At 49.2% G+C, this 11557-nt stretch overlaps 1 protein-coding gene across 6 annotated transcripts; it reads right to left on the reverse strand.

Annotated features, from left to right (window-relative positions):
- Nucleotides 1-521: 521 nt before the first annotated feature.
- On the reverse strand, nt 522-6205 carry Tmem91 (transmembrane protein 91). Of its 6 annotated transcripts, none has more exons than XM_042272892.2 (4): nt 5977-6205; nt 4725-4967; nt 1728-1877; nt 522-866 (listed from the first exon to the last, which is right to left on the reverse strand). In XM_042272892.2, exons 2-4 carry the CDS (start codon nt 4932-4934, stop codon nt 654-656), a joined length of 573 nt encoding a protein of 190 aa, XP_042128826.2. In that variant the 5' UTR covers nt 4935-4967; nt 5977-6205; the 3' UTR covers nt 522-653. The 6 variants fall into 6 exon arrangements, with proteins under 6 accessions (XP_042128826.2, XP_076430457.1, XP_076430465.1 ...); XM_076574342.1 differs by having other exon boundaries at nt 6025-6129; XM_076574350.1 differs by having other exon boundaries at nt 522-720; nt 5977-6124.
- Between the last annotated feature and the right edge of the window lie 5352 nt (nt 6206-11557).

Below are 11557 nucleotides of genomic sequence, written 5' to 3' on the forward strand. Positions count from 1 at the left end.
TCCCAAGTGCTGGGAGTGCCAACTTCATATTTTGTATGTTTGTTTCATCAGAGTCTCACTAAGCTGTCAGGGCTGCCTCTCTTTTCCCCGTAGTCCTGATTTAAACCTAGGACCTGGTACATGCTAGACAAGTGATCTATCACTAAGCTCACCTCCAGGCCAACTTGAACTTGTGATCCTCCTGCCCCGGCTTCCTGAGTTACCAGGATACCAGGCATGGCTCCCAGGTCCTACTCTCCCACCACAGTTTCCTTTCCTTTTGATTCTAGACAACTGAATCGTTTCTCCAGTCTGCTGTGGGAAGAGCGCCTTGGCAAGCCATAGGCTACTCCACCACACACACACTCACACACATACTTTGGAACCTCCTGGCTCTTAATTCTGCTCTTCCTGCTGTGAAGAAGAAAATACTGCAGTATCCTACCTCAAACTCTGAGGTCTGATCCTCGCTGGTCCCTCCTGCTCTCTGGTGCCCACACCATTCCACCCTGGACACACCCAAACACACAGGCGGACTCCGGTTTGGCTTCAGGGTCTCTTTAATCTCACATAGCTTCCCTCTGGGTGGGGGTGGCCAGGAAATCAGCAGACTCATTTCTGGATGATGTGGTCCTCGCCGTCACCACCATATGCACCAAGATCATCCATTCCTGTCACGGGTTCACTGGGCCTCTGGCCTCTGCATTCACAGTGGGGGCCCGCAGGGCAACTAGGGCGGGTCTCGGGAGGCAAGGTAGGCAGCCAAGGTCACCAGGGCAGCCACGTACATGCACAGGCCCAGCCCCACAGCAAGGACCCCAGCAGGAAGGCACGGCGGGAGGTGGCCCTGCCCCTTGGATGTCCCCCTTGGTCCAAGCCCTGCTGGTCTGTTGAGGCAGTGGGCAGTTGTAACCACAGTGCCCCCCTCATACTCCACCCTGCTTCCTGTGGCTCTCCCCAAACCCAGTGGAACTGATCAGTCTGTTCTAAAACTTTGGTTGGGGCACAGGATTGCCCCAGTTGGACAACTAATAAAACAATGTTTCCATGTTTGGTGGTGTCACTCCTTTAATCACAGCACTTGGGAGGCGGAGGCAGGCGGATCTCTGAGTTCAAGACCAGCCAGGGCTACCCAGAGAAACCCTGTCTGGGGTGGGGTGGGAGGAATGTTTCCACATGCCGCCATTTTATGGCAGTGTTTACCTTAGTTGATCTGCACAATGACCCTGAGATAGGAATTGTTTCCATTTACTAAGGAGGAAACCTATGGGGATGAGTTTCCAAGGCCTTCATCACCACTCCGGGTTCATGAAACGTGTCTTGGTTTTCCTCCTAGCTTCTGTCCTCCCTTTGCTCTGACACAAAGTCTCGGGTAGCCCATGCTGCCCTGGGGCTCCCTTTGTAGCCAAGGGTAACCTTGAATTTAGATCTTCCTGCCTCCATCTCCATCAAACCCAGGACCTCCCAACTGAGCTGCAGCCTCAACCCTGTTCCTTTCTTTGATTCTTTTGAGACAAGATCCCATTTTGTAGCCAGGTTGGCCTTGAACCTCCTCCTCAGCCTCCCAAGACTGCCCAGGATTACAGGCAGTCACCACCACATCAGGTTATACCTATGTGTTTCTATGTGGAGGCTACTCTCCAGCCCACCCCCTACCACCTTAAGCATAGCAGGGCTCCTCTTGGTTCTTTCCCCCCCCCCCTTTTTTTTTTAATCCAGCACCCTCCCAGTCCCAAACACAGACTAACCTTGTGGGCCAGACAGAAGGCAGCGATGCCCACAGGCCAAAAACAACACAGGACAGAGAAGACCGCCAGGCCCAGGTGGTCCTGGGGCAGAACAGGTGAGAGTCGGTCGTCCCCATCGTAATCAGAGTCACTGTCACTGGATGCTGTGTCCTAAGGATGAGAGAGAGTCTGGATGACTATCTCCAGCCACCTTCCCTGCCCCATCACCCCACAGAACCAGGGTTTCCCTGGGACCTCTCCCGAGACAAAAGCATTCATTCCACCAGGTGGACTTTAGACTTGTGAGTCCATTGGGTCCCTTGGATGGGGGGGGGGAGGGCTGTGGATACTGAGGGCCTCCAGAGAGACCCACCCCTAGGGTGCTGAGTTCATTCTCAATAGTCCAACTCTGGGAAGATTGCTTATAATCCCTGAATGGAAAGATCTGAAGTGAGGGCAGACTTTACCTTGGGTACGAGAACCTGTAGAAGAGATGGGGATTAAAAACACTTTAGTGTCCTGAATTGCTAGGACAAATCTGCTAGCCAAAAATGATCCTAAAGCCTGATGTGCCTGTAATCCCAGCACTGGGGAGATCAGGCCTGCCTAGGTGACATGGGGGGGGGGGGGGAACACTAAAATCTTTCACTGTTGTCTACAGGCAGCTCAGTAGGAGCAAACCAAATCCTCTCTGGAAGATTGTACCTTCATTCTAGGCCTACAAAGAATTGATCCTAAAAATACCTTTTTCAAACAAAATGACCAGTACAGTCAAACATACCAGATACACAAATGGTGAACAGGAACTTAGAGGTACAATACAGTTGTCCAAGTCTTCACTGCTAGCCCCAATCAGCAATCATAAAACTATCTGTGACAATGTGTCTCCCACCCAGCCTGCTTGTTTTGATTTTAGACAGGGTTTACTGTGTAGCCCTAGGCTGTTGTCTAAAGCCAAGTGCTTCAACCTTCTGAATGCCCGGATTATCAGCACATGTTAAACCTGGTTCCATTATGGGCACATGCTGAACCTGGTTCCAAGTGGGGTGTTGTTTGTTTGTTAAGACAAGGCCTCTATTATGTAGATCTAGCTGTCCTGGAACGCACTCTGTGGACCAGGCTGGCCTCGAACTCACAGAGATCCACCTGCCTCTGCCTCCCGAGTGCTGGGATTAAAGGCGTGCACTAAAACCCCTTGTTCCAAAAGCTCTTTAGACGTTCCCTTCCTCCTCTCCCCCACCCCACCCAGTAGCTGTTTGGTAGGTTCTCCCTCCCCTTGAATCTGGGCAGGTTTGTGACTCACCTGTCCTTAACAGAATGTCACATAGTGAATACAAGATTTCCTAGGAAAAGGTGACAGAAATCAGGCCCGGTCCCAAGGATTGAAATTTCAAGTCCTGCCTGGACTATAGAGTGCATTCAAAGTCAGTTTGGGCAATTTAACAAGGCCCCACCTCAAGTAAAATGGGAAAGCCAGGGGTGGTGGCTCCTGCCTCTAATCTCAGCACTCGGGAGATAGAGTCAGGAGGAGCAGAAGTTTAAGGTCATCTTCAGTTACATGGTGAGTTTGAGGCTAGTCTGGGCTACATGAGACCATCTCACAGAAAAAGAAACCAGGTGGATGGCACAGGCCTGCATTTCCAGTCAGGAAGCTGAGGTCAAAAGATGAGTGTGCTAAGGAGTCCAAGGCCAGCATGCAAAACAGATCTTGTCTCAAAGAATGTTAAAGTGTGAAAAGAAAAATTAATGACATGTTTCACAATACAAGCAAGGAATATAACATTGTGAAAGTGACTTTAAGCTGGGCATGTTGGCACAAACCTGTAACTCCAGCATTCGTGGAGGCTCGAGGTGGAAGAATGAATTTAAGGCCAGCCTAAGATACACAGACCCTGTCTCAGGAAAGGAGGAGCAGGGGCTGGGGAGATGGTACAGTGGTCACTGCTCTTGGAAATGACCTGAAGTTAGGTTCTCAGCATCCATGTGGGTAGGATTACAACAGCCTATCACTCCAATTCCTGGGGATCTGAATAGTGAGAAAATACTCACATGCACAGACACACACACTTAAAAATAAGGGCTGGAGACATAGTTTATTGGTTAAGAGCACTGGCAGAGGATCCAGGTTGAATTCCCAGTACCAACCCATATGATGGCTCCCAACCATCTGTAACCTCGGTCCAAGTGGATCCAGCGCCCTCTTCTGGCCTCCTCAGGCACTGCATGAATAGCGTGTACAGACAGACATACATGCAGGCAAAACACCCATACACTTTAAAATAAAAGCTTACAAATAATAAAGTAAAAATCTGAAATTTTAAAAAATATATCTTTTAAAGCAGGGGGATGGGTCAGCATGTAAAGTCACTGGCCATCAAGCCTAATGGCCTGACTCTGGGTCATAGTGGAAGACGAAAACTAAAGAATGTTGTTCTCGCCGGGCGTTGGTGGTGCACGCCTTTAATCCCAGCACTCGGGAGGCAGAGCCAGGCGGATCTCTGTGAGTTCGAGGCCAGCCTGGGCTACCAAGTGAGCTCCAGGAAAGGCGCAAAGCTACACAGAGAAACCCTGTCTCGAAAAACCAAAAAAAAAAAAAAAAAAAAAAAAAAAAAAGAATGTTGTTCTCTACCTCTGCATGTATGCCCTGGCCTCACTCCATACACACACACACACACACACACACACACACACACACACAAATGTTAACTTAAAAAAATTAAAGACGTTAACTTGAAAAACTGAGTTTGTGGGTCCTGGAAAGAGAGAACTCAGTCAGAAAGAAGACCTCAAACAAAGATCAAGGAATGAGGTGAGAGGACTGGAGAGAGGAAAAAAAAAGCTCTGCACTCGGGAGGTAGAGCCAGGGGGATGTCTCCGAGTTCAGGCCAGCCATGGCTTCACAGAGAAGCCCTGTCTCAAAACAAAACACAAAAACTCCAAGACTCCAGCCAGCTGCTACACAGTCAAGTGAGATTCCCAAGACCTAGGCAGACACCACCAGCAGCCTGATGCCCCTACCTCAAGGTCAGGGGTCTCAGGCTCTCCCAGGCCAGCGCTCACAGAAGGAAGAGGTGGGAGGAGGAAGTGCCGGCCTCTCAGGGATTCCACAAAGGCTGTTTCTGGGAAGGGGGGTCCCAGCTCTGGTTTGTCAAACTCGGGGGACAGGAGATCACAGGCTGTGTTTGGCAGCAGGGGTTGTTGGAGTTCCTGTTCGCTGGGGTTGTCCATGGCTGAGGTGGGGGAAGCTGTGGTGGAGAGTTCCTACAGAGAAAAACAAGAAAAACAAATTCAAATTCCAAAAGTCTTGCCTTCATCCATCACCCCCTGGCTATAGGCTGCAGAGAGAGGAGTGAGCTCAAAGCCCCTCAGATTCATTTTACAGATAGAAACACAGACTGGAGAATAATTCACTGACAACTCAGGGTCCCAGACGATCAATTCTAGGATTCTCTCGACTCTATACCTGTTGCACACTCACTGTAAACCATGTCTTACACCCTTGTTTGTCCCATGAACCCTCTCCACACATACACACTCCATCCCCAGACTCACATGCCCTTACCACCCATCAGGCCCACACCCTTTCCTCCTATACTATGCACACCCATCGCCTACCCCCAGTGACCCAGGGACTCCACCCTAGTGCACGCACATCTACCCCTCACACTCAGTCCCCAGGACCACTGTCACCCAGCCCCTCTCAAGGGAAGCCCACCCACACCCACACCCTGTCATCTGCCAAAGGTCTCCTTGAGCACTTGCTGCAAACGACATCAGCTCCCCCTCAGAAACATGTCTGAGGCCGGCAACGTTCTTACGTATCTCTATGTATCCCTGAGCCTCCCTGTACAATCAATCCTCGCCCTTGCAGCATCTGAAAACGCAAACACCCCCAACATACAGAAACCCCCACACGCACACACCACGGCCACACTTCTCAGCTCTCATCGCATCCGCTGCACACGTATCTATCCAACTCAACCCATGCCATACCTTGCCCCCTTTTCTACCGCGCCCACGACGCCACACATCTCCCCACTGGCCTGTCGCCTTAGCCCACCTGGCTCATTAACGCCCCCACCCCCAAGCCCAGCATATGTACTGTTCACACTCAGCCAGAAAGATCTTTCTCATTCTATTATCCTCTACCCAAGATCGTTCCAAACCTAGCCCAGGTCCTCGCCAAAGATTCACTCCATCCCTTCCTCGCCCCCGCAAAGCCAGGACCCCGGGGGAGGAGCAATGTCCCCATCTCCTCTCCTCTCCTCACCTCCCACTGCCAGGCTCCCGACCTCCTTGGGTCTCGCAGAACGCCCACCTTGCCCTGTAGTCCAGAGATCGGGAGTCCGGGATACCCGGCGCGGGGTCTGAGAGCTGCACTGCGCTTGGGTCTCTGCGCCCCAGCCCCGCAGCGCGCTGGGGAGGGGAGAGGCGGGGCGACAGCTCCAGACTCCGCCCCTCCGCTGCGCTCCGGGAGGGGGCCTTGAAGGCCGCTGGGGTCCCAGAGACAGCAGCTTCTCCTCCCTGAGCCTAGGCTCAAACCTGTTGGCTGGAAGATGGAGCAACCTCCCCCCACCACTCCCCGCTCTGCCAAATATCCAGGCCTTTCCTGGCTGAACCCCCCACCTCTCTCACCCCTAAAAAGGTGGCCGAATAACAATCAATAATAATAATGATAACATCAACTACAGCTTTGTGCCTTGCTCTAGGTGCTTTAAAAATACACAGCCACAGAACAATTCTAAGAAGCATTGTGTATGGTCTTTTCACGGCAACAAAGAGCACAGAGAATTGAAGTTAACTGGTCCGAGAGCACACAGCTTGTTCATGAGTGCGGACGCTACCCCAGGCCCTGTGCTGGGTTCTTCACCTTCAACAGCATATTCATTCCTTCAGCAGCTCCATTTCCATTTTCATCCCTGCCTTTTTTTTTTTTGTTTGTTTGTTTGTTTTGTTTTGTTTTGTTTTTTGAGACAGGGTTTCTCTGTGTAGTTTTAGTGCTGTCCTGGATCTCACTCTGTAGACCAGGCTGACCTCGAACTCACAGAGATTCTCCTGCCTCTGCCTCCCGAGTGCTGGGATTAAAGGCATGTGCCACCACTGCCCGGCCTCACCCCTGCTTTGCAGGTGAAGAAACTGAGGCCAAGACACTGGCTTCTGTGCCGAGATAAGCAAATGGAACCTGCACTGGCAGAAGGTAACCCAAGGCAGAATTCCTTGCTGACCCCAGAGGAAGGGAAGAAGCCGAAGTAGGAAGGTTGAGTGAAGCTTCCCTAGGTCAGAGGCAGACAAGTGGTCCGGGATGGGATGCTATACGCATTCTTTAGTGATGCAGGTATGGTCCGTGAGTTAGGGTTGGGCTCTCCATACAGAGGTCCTTTGCAGGTATTTCAAGGCACTTGAACTTTGCGAACTTTGAACCAAAGCTTCACCTCCCTGAATCTTTGTTTCTTCATCTGAAAACTCAGGATATATGCCCAGCCTCCTAGACATGATGACATACATATTTTTAATTTTTGATGTTTTTTTTTCATTACATTTATTTACTTATTTAGTGTGATTCTTCTACAGCAAGCATGTGTAGAAATCAGAGGACAACTTGTAGGAGGTAGTTCTTTTCTTTCACCAGGTGGATTCCTGTGCTCAAACTCGGATCATCAGGCTTAGCAGCAAGCTCCCTCTCCCACTGAGTCATTCCAACAGCCCAACATATGGATTTAACTTAGACATGACAGCAAATACCCACACATTTACCCCTGGCAAAGTAAATGCGGTGAACATGTGTAATGTGTTTATTGATGTTATTATTCATAATTCATGTCCACTCAGCTGACAAAGAACCCTCGTGGCCCTCCAAGCTGGCTCCTCCTTCAGGCAGCCCACCCAGCTTGCACTGGCTTCTTTTCCTGCAGCCTTCCATCTGGCCAGACAGGAGGATTCCCCGGCCCGATGTAGGGCTGTGGAGTTTCCTAGCTCTGGGGTGCCAGGGCACTGTGCCAAGAGTCCAGACGCTCAAGCTGGCACGGGCCCCACTCCCGGGGAGAGCAGATGGCGTCTGGGAGTGCGCCTGGCTCAGCCCAAGTTTCTGGCAGGGAGACCCAAGGGAGGGGTAATGCCAGGGCCAGGGCGCAGGATGGTTTTTGCCAGAAGGGGTTTGCTAGCTCCTTTCTCTTGCTCTAGCTGTCACTTATACCATGTAAGAACTGCCAACGTGTTCCGTTTGTGTCGCCCCGGACTGCCCCATCAGCATCAATTCTGACGCAGCTAGGATTTATTCTCTTTTGTTCATGGCAGTGCCTCAGGCCTGAAACAGTGCTTGGCACAAAGTAGACCTTACTTTGAGGCTCATGGAATGAAGGTATGAATTCCTACCAGCCTCAGTTTTCCATCAGATCACTGAGCTCAGAGATGTCCCATCCTCCTCTTGCCATCCCACACATGGATTCCTGTCAAGTTAGAATCATAACCACCATCAGCCTTTTAGAGTCTCCCCAGCCTATCTCTTCCAGGAGACCAGGAAAGGCCTGGGGTCTTATTTCTTATTTTTGTGACAGGCCTAAAATGTGGATGGTGTGTGTGTGTGTGTGTGTGTGTGTGTGTGTGTGTGTGTGTGTGTGTGTTTTGCTGGAAAATCTGGGACCTAGCCATACCCTCAGTCACTCACTAGGGAATTCTAGGCAGGGGCTCTACCACTGAGCCACACCCCCAGCCCCTCACTGGGGGATTCTAGGCAGGGGCTCTACCACTGAACCACACCCCCAGCCCTCACTGGGGGATTCTAGGCAGGGGCTCTACCACTGAGCCACACCCTCAGTCCCTCACTGGGAAATTCTAGGCAGGGGTTCTACCACTGAGCCATGCCCCCAGCCCCTCATTGGGGGCCTCTAGGCAGGGGCTCTACCACTGAGTCACACCTTCAGCCCCTCACTGGGGGACTCTAGGCAGGTGCTCTACCACTGAGCCACACCCTCTAGCCCCTCACTGGGGGATTCTAGGCAGGGGCTCTACCACTGAGCCACATCCCCAGCCCTTCACTGGGGGATTCTAGTCAAGTGCTCTACCACTGAGCCACACCTCCAACCCCTCATTGTGTATTCTATGACCCCTAACATGATGCTTTAAAAAAAAAAAAAAAAAAGCAGTGTCACATCTATACTTTTCCTGCTGCATCGTTCAGATCCAATTGCAAAACTCATGAAGCCAGGTTGGAGATGTAGCTCAGTAGAGGGCTTACCTAGCAGGAACTGGGTTCAATTCCCTGCCTTGCATAAAAACAGGCATGATAGTGCACAGTTGTAATTCCAGCCTTCAGGGGGTAGAGGCAGGAGGATCTGAAGGTCAAGATCATCCTCTGCTATATAGCAAGTCAGAGGTCAGCCTGAGAAACAAAAGGTAAAAAGAGTTGGGGATATAAGCTATACCTAAATGATAGAGCACTTGCCAAGTATGTGCAAGGCCCTGAGTTTAATCCCTAGCACTAGAAAGAAAAAAATGAAAGACAAACAACAATGAATAAATGAAGTCTCAGTATGGGTAGATCACTGAAGCTTCATCTCTGGACCTAAAATAGCTGAGCTGGAAACTCTGCTCTTCCTTGCATTGTTTACTCCTTTCAATAACTTTGGGGAAGGACCTTGTGAATCCTGTAACTTTCAGGACTTTCCTGACTCTTGTAAGTCTCCTTTACTTTTTAAGCCTTGCATGTTGTATTAATTACTTTTCTATTGCTGTGATAAAATACCATGACCAAGATAAGTTATTAAAGAAACAGTTTAATTTGGCTTGTAATTCCAGAGGGTTAGAGTCTATAATGGCAGAGTGAGGCCATGGTAGCAGGTGCCTGGAGCAGCAGCTGAGAGAACTCACATCTTAATCTACAAGTAGAGTCAGAGCGCTAACTAAAAATGGTGCAGTGACATGCTTCCTCCATTCAAGGACACATTTCCTAATCCTTCCCCAACAGCTACTAACTGGGGACCAAATATTCAAATGCTTGAGAGAAACCATCACACATATTTTCTTTACTTCCTGATTTTAAGTTTTTTAGCTAGGTGTGATGGCACATGCCTTTAATCTCAGCACTCTTGAGGTAGTGGTAGGCAGATCTTCTTGAGTTCAAGGCCAGCCTGATCTTCATAGTGAGTTCCAGGACAGCCAGGGCTCTATTGAGAGATTCTGTCTCAAATATATATATATAATTTTTATTTTATTTTATATATGTGTCTGAGTGGAAGTTACAGAGGCCAGAAGAGAGCACTGTGCCCGCTTTCCTGGATATGAAGTTATAGGCAGTTGTAAGCCGCTGGACATGAGTGCTGGAAACTGAACTCAGGTCCTCTGGGAGAGCAGCAAACACTCTTAACCACTGAGGCCTCTCTCTCGCTCACTTCCTGATTCCCATGAGTCTTTGTCCTGCATGGAATGTTTCCGTTCTGAGGAAACAGTTATACAACTTACCTACAATCTCCACTACCACTACACCTTATTTTCTTTTCATATCAGGGTATATTCCATTTATGAAATTCATCAAGATATTATTTATTACTTGTGCAGTTTTCTGCACATAATGCTTTAAAATGTTATTTTTGAAAAGAGTGATTTAAACCTTTCTGTTTCCAAGATGAGTCACAGAGTGAAAAAAAAAGGCAAGGTGTGAAGCCTTATTACAGCTGCCATAGAAAACAATATGGCTGTTCCTCCAAAATTTTAAAACAGAATTAGCACATGGTTCTGAAATCCCACATCCAGTGAAATGCTCAGAAGAACTGAAAGGAGAGTTTCAGAGACTGCGTGTCCAGAGCAGTAGCCCAAAGGCTGGGGCAACAGAAATGCTGTCTACCTGAAAAAAAATGTGTATAGTCAGAATGAATGCACTGTGACATTACAAAGGAGGAGAATTCGAACACATGCTTACAATATAAGGATGGACCTATATGACAGTATTACTGAATGAGTGAAATCAATCGATACAAGAAATACTATATGACCATACTGGAGAGATGGCTCAGTTGCTAAGAGCACATACAGACAACTTTTGCACAGGACTCAAGTTTGGTTCTCAGCACCCATACTGGGTGCTCACCATACTGGTGCCTGTAACTCCCTCTCCAGGAGACCAGAGGCTCTCTTCCAGCCTTGGCAGGCACTACGTGCACCTGGTGCACAGATATATGTGCAAAACACCCATACAAATAAAAATAATTTTTAAAAAAAGCAAACAAACTATCAAAAGAAGGTGGTGTTAGTATTGGCAGCACATACAATGAAAATTGGAAGGGAAAAAAGGTGGATAGCTTCTGAGGGACAGCCAGCATTGGAGGTTGCAGCTTCTGGAGCTTCTGGTCTCTACATATGCAACATGCACCCGAACACACATGAACACACCACACACACACACACACACACACACACACACACACACACACACACACACACACACGAGTTCTTATTTTGTTTAGTTTTGTTTTGTTTTTCCCCCTGCTTAGGGGGATTGGGCTGGATAGCCCAGGCTGGCTTTGAACTTGCAACAATACTTTTGTCTCAGTCTCTCAAGTGCCACCAAAAACTGTTTTAAAATTTGTCTGCTAGTGAAAAAAATTAAGAAAAAAAGAAGACAGCCATCTCCCTGGAGCTGGAGTTACAGCATGCAGGGAACCGAACTCCAGTCCTCTGGAAGAGCAACAAGCGCCCTCCCCAGCCATTTCTCCGGCACTCATTTATCCTCACCCCACCTTCTTCGTTCAAAATCAGCTAAGAACACCTTTAGTCCCAGCACTCGGGAGGCAGGGACAGGCGGATCTCTGTGAGTTCGAGGCCAGTCTGGTCTACAGAGCGAGATGCAGGACAGGCAC

The sequence above is a fragment of the Peromyscus maniculatus genome, chromosome 1, assembly GCF_049852395.1.
Source record: "Peromyscus maniculatus bairdii isolate BWxNUB_F1_BW_parent chromosome 1, HU_Pman_BW_mat_3.1, whole genome shotgun sequence".
In the NCBI taxonomy this organism is placed as follows: Eukaryota; Metazoa; Chordata; class Mammalia; order Rodentia; family Cricetidae; genus Peromyscus; species Peromyscus maniculatus.

What these genes read in the sequence shown, in the direction of transcription:
- Tmem91 (XM_042272892.2), bottom strand. Translation starts at nt 4,934, where the DNA reads ATGGACAACCCCAGCGAACAGGAACTCCAACAACCCCTGCTGCCAAAC. An exon ending in CTGAGACCCCTGACCTTGAG is followed by an intron (nt 1,878 to 4,724) that starts GTAGGGGCATCA and finishes TCTCATCCTTAG; the next exon opens with GACACAGCATCCAGTGACAG. An exon ending in CCTTCTGTCTGGCCCACAAG is followed by an intron (nt 867 to 1,727) that starts GTTAGTCTGTGT and finishes CTGCCTCAACAG; the next exon opens with ACCAGCAGGGCTTGGACCAA.